At 39.3% G+C, this 16,461-nt stretch overlaps 1 protein-coding gene across 4 annotated transcripts in view; it reads right to left on the reverse strand.

The window, feature by feature from the left end:
* EGF (epidermal growth factor) overlaps positions 1–16,461 on the reverse strand; it is a 96,418-nt gene that overhangs the window by 20,359 nt on the left and 59,598 nt on the right. For 3 of the 4 annotated variants that reach the window (XM_019928061.3, XM_019928060.3, XM_019928059.3), the window contains 7 exons: positions 15,703–15,807; positions 14,238–14,461; positions 10,600–10,767; positions 9,748–9,897; positions 6,675–6,794; positions 2,404–2,520; positions 1,251–1,376 (listed from right to left, as the gene is read on the reverse strand). In XM_019928061.3, the coding sequence (XP_019783620.1) occupies positions 1,251–1,376; positions 2,404–2,520; positions 6,675–6,794; positions 9,748–9,897; positions 10,600–10,767; positions 14,238–14,461; positions 15,703–15,807 (1,010 nt within the window). The remainder of the gene's footprint in view (positions 1–1,250; positions 1,377–2,403; positions 2,521–6,674; positions 6,795–9,747; positions 9,898–10,599; positions 10,768–14,237; positions 14,462–15,702; positions 15,808–16,461) is intronic. The other variant, XM_033857446.2, reaches the window with a different exon arrangement.

Genomic DNA, 16,461 nt, shown 5'->3' on the forward strand with positions numbered 1-16,461 from the left:
AGCACTGTATCTACTACATCTCTATATCTACTGTATATACATGGGGCTGGGGGGCAGTGCGGAGAACAAGAACAAGCTCAGGGCTTCCATGTGGCCCGAGACGCCACGCCAACCAGGCAGGCTGGGCCATGACACTCTGCTCCATGGATTGAGATGCGTGAGTAACAGAGTGAGAATCCAGAGTATAATGAGTTTAAACATCCAAGAAAATATACCTTCCTTTTTCTTCAAAGTAAATTAAATATAAAGCCTGTTTGTCTAAATTATCTAGGAGCCTGCTTAATTAGAGCAGTGACATTTTCCCAATTGACAGCCAAATATGTGCTGAAAAGAGCCTTTACAGATGTCTGTGGACTCCACAAAACTAATCTGATAAACGTCTGATTTAAACCAACCAGGTCCAGAAAATTGGTAGTTACGAGTGATATTTCATCTTTAACCTCAACATGTGTGAGAAAGCAATGCCATTTTAGTTTGTTATCAAGGCACCTGCCCCTCACAGCAAAAAGATTTTTATGTTTTCAGAAGGAAAGGAAAATACTGAAAGAGACATGTTAAAGCCCCATAAAACTTGAGATAACTATTTTACCGGGCCAAGATGGCTTCAGGCAGGTCTTCACTTGTACCGTGACATTGTGTTACACCTGGAATGGTACATGACATCCACTAGGTGAACTCCCAACCCAGCAAGCCACACCCAGACCTTGGCAGAGGATGGTGATTATGAAAGAGTCTTAATCATTCCTTGCTTGATTCTAAATGTCAACGGCTTGAACTTATCAAGAGCCAGCTGTGAGCCCTTTCACAGAACCACGCCTCCTTCCCTTTACACACAGCCGTGACCTCCAACAAACCCACATCAGCCCTGCAGTTCACCACGGTTCAATTGCCAAATTCAGTGACAAAGAAAATGCTGCCCAGTTCCCCCCATGATGGCTCGAGGTGTGGAGTTATCGATGAGGCACTGATGTCACTCAACCCCTGGAGAAAGAATTAGAAAGGCAGAGGGGAAAACAGCCTCTGCAGAGTGTAGAAGCTGACTAGTGCGGTCATGGCCAAAGGGCACGAAATTGACTATTTACCCCAAACTGAAATATGTCAGTTTGAACAGATCACACAACTCCTCTTTTAGTCTTAACATGTGTGTCAGCGCAATTCTCTCCTGTCTTTTCTTGGCCCGCCACACCCAGTGTTTGGTGATTCTCCAAGGCCTGCCTTCACCCTTGGCCCTCTGCACACAGCTCTCTTACCGAGGCAGTGGATCCCATCTCCCTGGTAGCCTTCTGAGCACCGGCAGACATGGCCACCTTCAGTATTGATGCACTTGGAGGAGGTGGGAGGGCAAACTGAGATACCCATCTGACATTCATCTATATCTGTGGGCAAAATGATGAGCTAGTGAAATACATAGGCAATCCTGGTATAAAGGAAAAGAGTAGGAAAGGATAGTATAATCTTACATACAATCATCCAGCCATTTACAGGTACTGCTTGCAAATGTGATGCAAACCCTCCATCTTGGACTTAAAGTTCATTTCTGAATCAATTTTTACAGATTTCTCAGTGTTTCATTAGTGTAAGTAAATCACTTTGTGCCAGAGTTTCAGACCATAAGAACATTTACAATAATGGCTATCAATGTAAAATAGTAACCCATCCAGCAAAACCTATTTAATAAACTAAAACTTATGACCTAAGCCTTTGGGTGGGGGGAAGCTGTGTTTTTATTGGAATTGGGGAGTTTATAAATTTGACTTGAACTCAAATTCATGCTTTTAAAGCTAATTATAAATTCTTCTCCTTGGGGCTTCCCTGGTGGCGCAGTGGTTAAGAATCCGCCTGCCAACGCAGGGGACACAGGTTTGAGCCCTGATTCGGGAAGATCCCACATGCCGTGGAGCAACTAAGCCCATGCGCCACAACTACTGAGCCTGTGCTCTATAGCCCACGAGCCACAACTACTGGGCCCACGTGCCACAACTACTGAAGCCCACGTGCCTAGAGTCTGTGCTCCGCAGCAAGAGAAGCCACTGTGATGAGAAGCCCGTGCACCGCAATGAAGAGTAGCCCCCGCTCGCAAAGACTAGAGAGTCTGCGTGCAGCAACAAAGACCCAACACAGCCAAAAATAAAGTAAATGAAATAAATATTTTTTAAAAATCAATTATATTAAAAAAAATTCTTCTCCTTAATGTCAATTGTCTGTATCATGGAATTTTAATATAACTCAATGTAATATAACAATGTTATGTTTCTTATTTTCTATTCATACACCCATTACCTTTTTAGCTAATATCAAATAATGTATTCAATCCTGAGGGAGATTTTGAATCAGTATGATCTGAGAGAATGTTTCTGATTCACTATTTTCCAGATATTGTGTGTATTTGGATTTTGCTCTTACCAGAACACTGTTTTCCATCTCCAGCAAATCCTTTCAAACACCGACACGTGACATTCTCTCCCTCTGAAACACACCAAGCCTGTGTACTGCATCCCAAGGCACTACAGTCATCATCATCTGCAAACAGCGAGAACCCCACAGGATTATTTCCAGACCTCAGAGAAGAAAATGGACTTCAATGTTTTGCATTCTACCAAAAATTCCAGTACTTCCTTTCTCAAGTTCTGGGGCAGGTTAACCTCCAAATAGAAACACTGTGCTGATCTGTAAGCTATATCTATATTAAAGGATCCACAAACCATATGTTTCTGTTTACATGCTCTCAACAAATCTTTAGTCTTAAAGAATTATGTGGTGTTCAAAGACCCCCGTGTGAACTTATTTATAATTTTTTAAAGCATTTGCAAATTTGAACTATACAATTTCTAGGACTAAATGGACTCAAACTTCAAAAATTGTATTGCTTTATTTGAGAATTCCCAACCGTTGTGACATACAAAAGGGGTCAATATATTCTTATCTCTCAAAGATACGCAACTAATATGTAGCAAGTAGATCTGTGTACCAACATGGCAAAGAGATTTAACCGTAAAAAGATTTATTGTCAATTTACTAAAATTATGTTTGATATATAATAGAATGTGTATGTCAAAATGTATGTTTATTATCAAGATTTATGCCGTGACTTGCAAATCTCAAGGCACTTTTTTTTTTTTCAAATTTATTATTTTTGGCTGTGTTGGGTCTTTGTTACTGTGTGCGGGCTTTCTCTAGTTGCGGCAAGCGGGGGCTACTCTTCGTTGCAGCGCGCAGGCTTCTCATTGCGGTGGCTTTTCTTGTTGCAGAGCATGGGCTCTAGGTGCGTGGGCTTCAGTAGTTGTGGCTCATGGCCTCTAGAGCACAGGCTCACTAGTTGTGGCACACAGGCTTGGCTGCTCTGTGGCATGTGGGATCTTCCCGGACCAGGGCTCGAACCCGTGTCCCTTGCATTGGCAAGCGGATTCTTAACCACTGCGCCACCAGGGAAGCCCCACCTCAAAGCACTTTTACAGAGTCATGAACCATACAAACTAAATGCTGTAAAAGGATCATTTCATTTCGTACTCCAATGAAATGCAAATGCCCCAGAAGACAGAGTTGCCTTTTGAGCCATAAACGTGAGCAAGTTTTTTTTTTTCCTTTAGCTACTTAGGTATATAATCATTCTCCAAATGCCTCCTCTCTGTTGGAGTTGGGGGTACCTGACATACCACAGTAGGACATAAACTATCTTCTGTCTTTTCACTGGTAAATTTGCTCATCTGAGTATAGAAGAGGTCAAGAAACCCTCCAAAGTTGCCCATAAATTAAAGAAAGTTAAATGATCTAAATAGGAGTCAGGTGCCATGTGAATGCAGACATCAGCTAATGGCATTTGATTTGCTTAGCTATTTGAGTGAGAAGATTGTTCTTGTGGGAACACGGGCCTTTCATGTTTGCTTGGTCACCTCCTGTCACTCATGACTCTTGGAGATGGATAAGTTCAGACTAAATCAATTATCCATTGGATTCAGCATTTATTTGGAAGACTAGCTCCCAAATCACAAGGCTGTTCAGAGTATATGGTGGACAGTATCAAATTACCCAAGACATTTTAAATCATTTGCGGAATTATCTTAAATTAACATATGATTCAGGATTTATTTGGTAACTTGCAAACCCCGAGGCAGCTTTGCATACTGAAAAGCAATGGATGTGCAGTTGCAGGAGGGATGAGCCACAGCCAAAGCTCCTTCTGCCACAAACTAAGCTCCACAAGGAAGGCACTTATGCTTCACGCGCCTCTTCTCTAAAACGCAGATGACAGTTTCTGTCCAGTCGACTTCACATGGTTGTTGTACGCACTTGAAGAAGAAGTGATTTTTAAAAGAATCTTTTGAGAACTATAAAATATTTTATCTACATATCTAGATAAGAATGATAAAGAAGAAGAGTATTGTGACAGCCTGAATCAGAATTAGCCTTATCACGCTAGAAAAGACTCTGGGGTCTGTTTGTAAAATTAACAAAATTAATTCATTTTGAAGTACCTACTATGTGCCAGAGCCTTATGAGGGCTCAAAATACGGTGGTGGAGAACATAGACAAGGGCTCTGTTTTCTTACATGATTATTTATTGAAGTACAGATGTAATAAGCACAATCAAGAAAAAGTACTGGGTTCCAAGAGAGCTGAAACAACTCTCGCCTCACCTGGTCAGGAGACTAGGAAAGGCTTGCTGCGAAAGAGCATATTAAGCTGAGATCTGAAGGATACACAGGACTTGGGGAGGTGGGGTTAGAAAGAGCACTGTAGGCCGAGAAAACAACACCCGCATGTTACAGGCAAGGCCCGTGTAATGGAAGCAGGCCATAGAAAGCTGGGGATAGAAGGGCACAAATTGAGGCTGGTGAGGTGGGTACAGGCTAGTTTCTCCAGGGCTCAACAGGCTACGTTAAGAATTTTACATTTTATTCATGAATTTAGAAGAATTCGTGATTTTAGTGAATTTGACAATGAAACTTTTTAGGATTGAACCTCTTTGCCATGTTGTACACAGATCTGCTTGCTCCATGTGACTCTGTCTTTGGAGAATAAAAAGATATGGACCTAAAACCTAACATAAAGTTTTCAATTTTTTTTTAGTATAGATACTTGTTTGAAATGAAATTTCACAACAAAATATAAATAAGACCCCTTTGCCTAACACAGGTAGAACTAAAACTTTACAGGCTAAGACAAAATAGAACACAATCCAGGGAGGGAAAGACGAGGTGATCTTCACCAAGACATTTATTCCGCACGAGGCAGAGTACCGTCTCCAGGCATGAAGCCAAACACAGCCTGTTATATATGTATTCCAAATCTTTAGCCATTTTGTCACCCCCCCCCATGCCACCCACGTGGCCTAATTTACTGTCTGTCATTCACCTTGGTCTTTGAGTCCCCCAAACATTAGCCTTTCAAAATATCCTCTGTGAACCTCTAGGGATTCCTAGTGACTTTGAAAAGGTTCTCTATACTGCTAATATATATTATGTATATTGTTTCATTCTACCACATTGTCTCCACATCTGACTATGACCTTGGAGGCTGGGGCTATATTTAGCTAAGTATGGTATCACCAGCATTTAGCACGGTGTATGGCAAATAAATAGTCACCAAATGAATAATACTCCTAACATGACCATGTTTCCAGTCATTCTTTTCTTGATATGAATTAATTACTTGGTCATAATTTTCAAAATCTTTGGTCGGGTCACTAACTTCACATATCTTAGATTTCAAATCTGTAAAATGATTGTGATAAGGGTCAAATTAGAGGATATACTTAAAGGACCTGGTAAACTCTAAAGTTCTGTAAAAATTATTATTACTAAAAATATTCACCTCTTTGTATTTTATCAAAAATCACACTGATAAAATCCTCTAAGAAGGGGTAAGAGGTCCCAGGGCCTCGAAAATTGTAGTTTGCTGACCACAAAAGCTGTGGTTAAGTGCATATAATGCCCTAATGTGGAGTTCTCAAATTTATTTTTAGCCACATAGTGTTAAAATTAAGTCTCACTCCGAAATATAAATAAATAAAATGCTTCAAAGCAGAGCTGCACTGATTGAAAGGCAGAAACTTAGCATGAAGAAGAGGTGGGGTTTGCAGAAGCTTTAGGGCTGAGCTAAGCCCAGTTTGAAAACCACTGGCTTCATGAGTGAACACAGACTCTAAAAGAATTAGGTTTCCTAAAGTCGTTACATACTGAATAAATTATTTAGCATTTTGCTGATAAATGGGCAATATATTATAGAAGAAAAAAAATCTAACATTTGCTGTTTGTGGACTTTCTGGAGCAGCTGAAGCAACCAGCCTATATTTGCTTATCAGCTACCATCTGCTTTTCACACTGACAGAAGTAAAGCTAAATGGGCCAAACACCAAAAATACTAGGCATGGATGGGGATACACCCAAATCTGTCCTGGCCTATTTTTCACTTTTTTTTCCAAGTTAGATTTCTTCAAAAAAGATTCAGTCCAACAACCCTCAATGAGTAAAGTTCATGTCCAGTCTTATATGGGAGCCATCTTCCTCAGATAAACCATTCAGAAGAGAAGGACCGAAGCTTGAGTCCAAAGTTTGTCTTCGCTAGCTTTGTGTAGATTTAGTCAACATTAAGTTAGAGAGTTCATTCAGAATTTCTAATTAGTAGGATGGAAATTATTGGAACCAAAGCTGTATTGGAGAACTCATTATTCATACCTGACACCATGATTTCAGCCACTAGCATATGCTGAGATTCTGTAATATTATCTTCAAGTTCTCTACTGCTGGGTAAGATGTCCAACGGTATTACTCCATTACTCAGATCTGCTCCACTACCTATTGAAGGCCAACGGATACAATTAATTTACCTTTTGTGATTCAAGAAATGTTTGAGTTAATTTATATTTATGACTGTTTGTGTGAGTGCAGACTCTTTCTTAGAGTCAGAGGATTCAGAAAAACTGCCAGGGTCTCGGTGGCGTAGAAAACCTTCTCTGCTACACTACACCCTCTCAGCTTCACTCCATGCACTTATAATTGAGGGTGGGGAGAGCCAGTAGGGAAGAAAGACAGGACTCTTCTCGGTACTGGCAAAAACAGTCAAAGTAGAATACCAAAATCCTCGTGAACATAATCAGCTCATAATCACTGCTCGCCATTACTGAGGACAAATTAGTGAGATGATCTCCCCAACCTGCCTTTCCTATATACCCCTTCTCCTTTAAGCTGCTTATAACATTTATTTTAGCCTGATTTTGCCAGTATTTAGAAATGTGGAAGGGCATAAACAAGCTATAATTTAACATAGGCATGGGACCCATGCAACTCCCCAGAACATGGAAGAAATGGATCCCCTAAAACACTGTGTATCCTCTAAGTGTGGGCCATGGATCCCTGGGGTCTCACTGCATGGCATCCAGAAGGTCAAAACTATTTTCATAAAAGGCAAAAAACTATTGTTATTTTCACTGTCAACATTGATGAGCGATGGGGCAAAAGCAGACATGGGTGAAAGTGTGGTGCTTTAGCGTGAATCGTCATGATACTAGTAGCATGTTCTCTACTGCAGTCATGTTCTTCACAGCCACCTACACACACACACACACACACACACACACACACACACTCTCTCACACTCCAGTTTCACCTTTAAAAGCCCATGATGGAGCAGCAAAATTACTAATTTTTAAAAATCTTGACCACAGACTACCTGGCTCTTTAATCTTCTGCGTAATGAAATGGGAAGCAACACATAAAACACTGTGCACGCACTGAAGCTGGAGGAAAGGCACCTGTGAACTCTCAGAGATACAAGCTAAAACTAGGCTCTTTTTTTTTTCATTGAATATGATTTTTACCTGAAAGAATGTTTGATAAACTATGTCATTAACATTTGGGGATTTGATATTTTCTCAACAATGAATGAAGTGATGCTGTCACTTCAAGGAAAATTAGCTCACGGTGCTTGTTGCCAGTAATAAAATTTAAGCTTTCAAGTGGAAAGTAGAATTCTGGAAAATTTTCCACAAAAAAATTTTAACAAAATCCAGACACTCAAAGACTTTGCTGATGAGTTTGATAATAATAATTAGTTAATGTTATTGTAGGTATATTAATGTGATATTCGGCAGACTTGTGTAACTCAGTCAATCAATATTTTTAAATGACCAAAACATGATGCAACAAAATCATGCATGGCGAAAGATCCACTCAAAGTACAAAACAGAACACTGGGTTTTAACATAGCAGAGGACAAAATGTTCATTGATATGGCTTCAGATTCAACATTGCAACTAACTCTGAGAAACTACCACCTGTCTAGTTCTGATATATATAATATCAAAAGAAGATATACAAAAAAGTCCTCGGAAAAGGCTATTAAACAATCTTCCCTTTTCCAGCTCCATGTGTGTCTGATTTTCTTCATAGGCTTCAAACAAAACAACACACCAACAGCTTTAACAGAGGGGCAGATGGGAGAATCTGGCTGCCTTCTATTAAGTCAGATATTAAAGATATACACGTAAAACAACACCATTCTTCTTACTACATAGTTTTGTTTGGAAAAATAGAGTTATTTCATTTATTTTCATAAAAACATGTTCCCATATAATGGAATATTACTGTAACTTTAATAGAGATACTAAAATTTTTAGTCTTAATTTCTAATACCATAAATCTTGATAAATATAACCCACACAAAGACTCGAGTTTTTCAATCATTTTTAAGAGTGTAAAAAGGCTCCAAAACCAAAAAGATTGAGAACTGTTATCCTAAGGCAACCATTGGTAGAAAGTTCAGAAAATCCAAACTATTCAATTCTGGTCCATGGATAAATTAATCCATTTATTTGCTGTCAATGTCACCTAACATATCATGCCTATTGGATAAATATGAATTTTTAAAAAACATCTAAAATAAAATTTAAGTTCTCTTTGGTATAAGGTATCAAGAGATGAATCCAAATACAACTTACCTGTTTGGATGCACATTCAAGGGAAGTAAATCAGTACTACTGTTTACATGTCATATTAGATCTCTTCCCTCAAAGTCACGTTTAGCTTTTTGTTTTGTTTTGCTGTACGCGGGCCTCTCACTGCTGTGGCCTCTCCCGTTGCGGAGCACAGGCTCCGGACACGCAGGCTCAGCGGCCATGGCTCACGGGCCCAGCCGCTCCGCGGCATGTGGGATCTTCCCGGACCGGGGCACAAACCCGTGTGCCCTGCATCGGCAGGCGGACTCTCAACCACTGCGCCACCAGAGAAGCCCTACGTTTAGTTTTTAAAAACGTGGATCACAAGCCTTGTCGAGCTGGATTCCCTACACCTGTTTGGTATCCTAAACTTATTTATTACAAAGGACTTTGCTTTTCATATAAAGACAGTCATGTGGCAGGGGGTTTATATATGACTACCTCTAAAATCGAGGCCATAAAACTTCTAAACAAAATGTCTTTGAACCTTCCCTGAATTGGTAAAATACTGGCATTTATTTCCAAGGATGGGCTACTCCACCAAAAATGGGGGCCTGGAGCACTGGAACTTAAGACTTGGAATATGATCTTTTGTTCATTAATTTTACAGCTAGAAGAAGTCAATTGAATTTAGTTTGTAATGAGGAGGCCAAACTCATTGGTGGGGTGGGGTGGAAGACAGCTTGGCATCGCTAAAAGCAAGGGAGCTTTTAAGAATACAAAATATTAAAAATTAGCACAAGCATAAAAATCAATGTAGGACAATATTCCTGAGCTAAAGTAAGACAATTTGGCCACATAGTTTATCATATTACCTGCCAATATCTGATGGCCATTCAGAGCCAGACACATTCTTCCATCTGGAGCTTTCACGAAACCTTCACGACACAAACACTGAGCAGTTCCAAACCTCTCTTCGCAAATATGTTCACAGCCTCCGTTTTGATGCAAGCAGGCATCTGCTCCTAGCAGAGAGGAGGTACATTCACAGATGGGCTTGGAGATGAAAAGGTGTAAAATCAGTGTACAGCTTTGGGAGAAAGAAACTATCTAAATGGAGCTGTTTATATCAAGAGCTATTTCAGAAGAGTTCCTATAAAGAGCCACTGGTTCTAAGATAAGCTCAGAATGTGATTACCTTAGGAGTATTGAGTTTAGCCAGTACCTTTGTTCAAGAAGCTACTTGGGAAGATAGGACTCCTATTTCCTGACTTATAATCTAGTCAGACTGACAAAGGGTGATTCAGAAAGAAGAGTTATTGTGGGAAACTAAGTGCCTTTTCCATCTGCTTACCTACTCCTGGCTGAAGCTCACTCACTTGCATTCTCAGGAGGTGGGGAAAAGCCCAGTGTAGGTAGAAGCTTCCACTGCGGGTTTCTAAATCGCTCCCCCCACCCATCCCTGCCCCTGCCCTTAGTGCCTTTAACCCAAAAGTCTTTGAAAAGAAGCAAATAAGTAAAAGCTACTCAGGAGAAGAAAAGTTGAGGTTGGAGGGATAAAGCCCAAACTTATTACCAGACTATCTTAGTTTAAAGGAAATCCAAATCTCAGGAGATCTTAACATCTACCCAAATTAGTGAGAAGTGCAACACACACCCCCTTCCCTGCCGTCAAACAATTAAAATAGTTGCAGATGCCAGTCAAAAAAAGACTGTGTCCAGTGTACCTGGTTTTGCCAATGGATGAACTACAACCAGTGATGAGGGCTTCAGCATGCTGCCTCGGAGACGTACCCTATTTTTGCCAGTCCTCTTGTTCACCCTTATTACCGATGGCATAGCCCAATCAGAGAACCACAAATGATCCTCAAACACAGCCACAGCAAATGGGTGACCTGGAAGCAGTTGAGATCCATTATAAACATCTTGTCTTTGCCATGAATATTTTTAAAAGGACAAGGCCTGAAACATATACCCAATTCCTACACTAAGTCAATTCTTTAATACAGCTGCTAAGCAATGTATGAGCCACTTCCTTGAGCCACCTACATCAAGGAGAGTCCACATGATGAGGGAACCTCTTCTTAGAATGGGAGCCTGGTGGTATGAAGTCCTAGCAAAGCCCATGGTCATCGAGCATTCAGAGAGTGGGAGAATGTGGGTGACTGACATAATACCACCAATAAGAAGAGGACCAGAGCTTCCCTGGTGGCTCAGTGGTTGAGAGTCCACCTGCCGATGCAGGAGACATGGGTTCGTGCCCCGGTCCGGGAGGGTCCCACATGCCGCGGAGCGGCTGGGCCCAGTGAGCCATGGCTGTGGAGCCTGTGCTCCGCAATGGGAGAGGCCACAACAGTGAGAGGCCCGTGTACCGCAAAAAAAAAAAAAAAAAAAGAAGGCGACCAGGGCAGGAATGTTTCCATGTTCAGTGATTCTATCACTATTTATAGACTAAACAACTTGACTGGGTAAGTTGGGTAAGTTATTTTACCCCTCTTTGTCTTAGGTTCCTTGTCTTTTGAATGGCAGTAATAAGTAGTAGACTAAATTTACAGGTTGCTGTAAATTGAGATTTTTACAACATTTAAAAAAATCTAAGGTAATTGAATAACAGCCTCCTCAAATTCCCATCTCCACCAATACATTTCCTTTCCTATCTCTCCTCTTAACTAAAATTAGTCCATTGACTGTGCTCCTGCCTTCTCTAGGACCTTGTTCTGTCAATTACTCCTTTCATTTACATTAATTCTCTTCTAGTCTCTTCATCTTACCAGCTTCTTTCCCTTAGCTGATTAATATGTTCAGGTCTCTCCTATCTTAATTCCCTCATCCCCTTGACCCCTCTAACTTCTTTCTGTCTCTTTCCTTCCCTTCTCAGACAAGTTTTTTGGAAGTTATTTATTATCTGCTGCTTCCATTTTCATGGCTGCAATCAACCCCTAAGTGGCCTCTTCTGATCCTACCTCAACTAAACCCGCCTCTCCATGCCACTGAAACTGCTCTGATAAGATATTCCAGTATTTAGTAAGCTGGGAAATGTTTTAATATACTATCTCAAGTGGTTAGAGGCCAAAGCTAAGGACCCCTAGGTTTGGAAGCTTTTATCACATCCAGTCACATTCCCCAGGCCAGTCTTTTTGCTAATGAAAAATGGATTTGGTGGATTAGGGTGAATGTCTCCCCCTACTGGCAGCAAACTCAAACGATTTTTCCCGGTGTAATGAATCTCCACCCATCATTATTGACCAGGGCCATTAAGATTCATTTGGGTCTCTAGCCTTTGTCCCAAATTAAAGCCATAAAGGCAGGAAGGGAATTTCCTATATAGTTATTGTTTTGTTTTGTTTGTTGTGATAAAAAAACGCATAATACAAAATTTACCATCTAAGCCTAAGACTTAACCCACAGTTTCAGTAATGTTAAATACATTCACATTGTTGTGCAACCAATTTCCAGAAATTTTTTCATCTTGCAAAACTGAAAATCTATACCCATTAAACAACTTCCTGTTTCCCCCTCCCCCTAGGCCCTGGCAAATACTATACTACTTTCTGTTTCTATAAGTGTGCCTGTTCTAGATACCCTAAGTAAGTAGAATCATACAATATTTGTCTTCTGTGACTGGCATATTTCATTTAGCAAAACGTCCTCAGGGTTCATCTATGTTGTAGTATGTGTCAGAATCAGCTATCGTTTTTCAACACAAACCCCACACTAGATATAATCTTCCTTATTTTTTGTTTACAGGAGAGCCACAGTTGAACTACCGGTAGATGGCACTGTAATGGTGGGAACGGTTATTTAGATGTACACATACCAGATTATTTGTATTTGTATCTAATAGTAAGTTGCATTAGTCACAGATTATAGCAATACAAATTATTTACAAAATATCTCCTATGCTTTTTTTGGTTTAGAATATGATGTCTTTACATTCTAGTTAGGAATTTCCAAATCCCTTTATACCTCCAAATATCAAAGCTATAACTTTACATTTATTTGGGAGATGTATTTTTTAACAATGTACGTCTCCCCTACTGACTCCATAACTTCACAGGAACCATAATTGTTTTACTCTCCACTGTATTTCCACTTCCTATAATGGTACATGGATGATGAAAGTCTACAATTGTACACAAGTTTATAATTTATTGTGAAGTATGTCAATTTTTAAAGAAGCTTGGAAGTATGTAAAATTTTTAATTATATTTATCTTGATCTATTTAATGTATAATACAAACCTAGAAGTTCATTACCAAACAGAAAGGGCAAAATAAAGACCTTACAGGGATTATTAGTTTGTTAGCTTCTTCCTAAAAAAGAGAGACCATGTTTTTCATCTTCCCAACCAACCAGTTTCTAAATTCCCAAAGCATCTCTAACATCACCCTGGCTTTCATTTCGACATCCAATCTGTTACCAAATCCTCTTGGTTTTTCATTCACAGTGATTTTTGTAATATTCTAATCCTCCATTCTACTTTTTAAATGGTAATCTTCTAGCTCAGGCCTTTATTAACTGTTGACTGAACAATTATCATAACCTCCTAACTCATTTCCTTCTCTCCACATTCCAATCCAACACTTACACTGTTACCTAAGTGGTTATCCTGATATACCAATATTATCAGATACATTTCCTGCTTAAGAATATGCAATGGCTCTCTAGTACGTTCAGAATTCATTTCAGTTAACATATTCTGGCAGTACTAACCTACAAAGACCAATTTTTGCAGCCTTATCTCAAATGATAGTGTTTTATCACCTTCTATTTACCACATGGCCCAGTTCAAATACTGTCTTTGCAGATTCCCTGAGTCAAAATGAATCTCCTACTGCTATATAATGTCATAACAGTTTGTACTTCTCTTTTAACAGTTAGCATAGGCTACAGTGTTTCAAAACTCTTTATGAAAATACATGACACCCCATGCAAAATCTGAAAATATAATAGGAGGGAAAACTGTATTAACCTTTGCACATGAATGGCTAAAGATGATACTGTCACTTGTGAAAATGACATTTGAGAAAACGTAAGAAATGGTAGTAGCTGAATAAGTTCTTATTCTTAAAGAAGTTTTAAAATGGTTAATATTTTCATTCTGATTTTAAGAAATCTTGGCAAAGAGAAATGATTATGCATCACTATTTTTTATCCAATATTCCAATGTTAATCTTTGTAGCTCATAAATCTCTGGAGAAATCTGTTAGTCTGTTTGTCTGTATTCCTTTCTCACCATATGTTTAAGGGTGTGTGTGTGGGGGGGTGGTGAGTGAGTGTATGTGTGTGTGTGTAAACACATTTTGTATTTAACACTCATCAACACTCAATCAAGTTGAAGAAATCACCCATTCCAAAGCCTCACCTACATCGTTCTGGGCAAGTCTTTGGCGTTTTGAACCATCCAGATTGGACATTTCAATCACAGACTGCTTGGCATCGCACCAATACAACTTGTCAGTTAAGTAATCAATTGTTATTCCACTGGGCCAGACCAGATCCGAGCTAGCTATAACCAGTCGGCCAATGCCTTGAAGGGAAGAGCTTTCAATTCGTGGATTAATCCCCATCTCAGTCCAGAATAATCTCCTTTAATCAAGAAAGCATACAACAAATAAAACTTGCAAGGAAAAACACTTCTTTCATTCTTTCATTATTAAAAACATCAATGTAAGTCACTTTAGGATAAACTAAAGTGGTTCAGCAAGGAATACAGAAGGAGAAAGCAGAGCACTGAATATTGGACACAATTTTCAAAAGCAAAAAATTACCTTCTCTATGTACAGCAACGTGGACAGAAGATGCTGAATTAAGGCTCAGATGATTGGATAAGAAAGGAATTCTTAGTTTAAACACTTGTAGTGTATTACTAATCAAAGGTGTTTGAGTGCATATTCTTAAATCAGCGTTTCATGCTACAAAAGGCAATGGAATCTTGCTAGCCTGTCCCTCTGATATGCATATGTAAAACTTGCTGTATATGTAAAATTACAACGTAAAGGGAAGAGCATATTTATCTATTATCCTGTTTTATACTATGTGCTCAGTTAACTTGGTCCATTTTCAGTTCTGTAAAGCAGGTGCTGAGGCACATTTTTTGAACTCAATATGGTTCAGTATCTTTTCACTGGCTTGTTTAGAGATGGTTACATTCTCATGGTTTGAATCATGTGGCTGGCTCCAAATTAGTTATCTATTTCTACCAGTTTATTATTTCCCACAGGCCATCATAAAATTTCCATTATAAATAAAATAGGATGAGCTTTTATCCTTGATTTTTAACTAGGAAGGAATTATTCTCCTTAATTCTCTAACTTAAACCCACATTTGTCACTAATTCACAATTAACAACAGAGAGCCTCCTAATATTTCACGATTTCTCTTTCCTCTTCCCTAAATCTAGGAATGACCTATCACTGGAACTCATGATTTTTCTAAATAGAATTCATAAGCCATGCAATCCAAATATCATCCTCTCTCAAGAAACAATATAGTTTTTAAAGAAAGTACATAGTGTAAAGGGCTTATGCATCGTTGATGAATGAATTACAACCCACTTCCTTTCAAAAAGAAATTGAATTTGCTTAAAATGAAAGGGTATCAAAACAATAAAGTTTTCTGTAGGAAAAACAAATCAAAAGACATTAAAAGGACGAGGAAGTTATGCTAGCCATACCATTTCTGAACATTTGAACAAATCTCATGGATTTTCTTGGTTTCTGATTCCACTGACCACCTGAGGTCTTAAGACAAATTTCGGACACTAGCACATCAAACATAAACTGTCCTATGACCTCCACAGAAAGGGCCTTATTTTCACAAATACTTACTTGGCCATTGGATGAACAGCAAGTCCTCGTGGCTGAGAGATGTCCTCCTTAATGATTATTTCACGATACTTCCCATTTAAATCACTCCCTTCAATGAGAGATTTCCTAAAATGCATGTAATATAAAGGGGCTTGTTATATCAACTTTACTTTTTAAACAAAAATACTTGTTTTCCCTGTTGCTTACTGAAAAGCAAAATAGGCATTCTAAACTCCCCTATCCCAGGTGTGCACATGAACACACACGCATCAGGAGTAACACTTACGCAAAGTCTATTGTTTTTTTTTTAACACAGTGTTTAAATTAGTTTCCCAATATTTACCCCAAGCAATTAAAACACACCGTGAAAGGGTAAGGTAAGAGGGTTCTGTGTCAGTGGCCTGGCAGGGATAAAGCCAGGAAGTACAAATGCCACCATCCCCTTCTCTTCACAACCTCCCAGCTCCTGGTGGAACCAATAAAAGCCTCCGCCTGGTGTTCACAGATCACAGGGAGGAAGGAGAGTAGACCTCGAAGGTCCACAGAGACAACCAACACAAGGACAGTAGAAGACTTACACTGGCTTTAATTTTCTTCCATCTGATTCTAAGACAAATGGGAATACTGAAATACTCTTTGCTACCCGTTCCATTAAAAAATAATAATAACTCTTTGGAATCTGGCAGGGGAGAAAATTCTTGCTTTCTAATTTTTCCATTTATTTGTCAAACAAATCTTGATGATCAAATAGACACTTCCTCAGCCCCTAAGGGCTGTGTC

This window comes from Tursiops truncatus, chromosome 5 (assembly GCF_011762595.2).
Source record: "Tursiops truncatus isolate mTurTru1 chromosome 5, mTurTru1.mat.Y, whole genome shotgun sequence".
Classification (NCBI taxonomy): Eukaryota; Metazoa; Chordata; class Mammalia; order Artiodactyla; family Delphinidae; genus Tursiops; species Tursiops truncatus.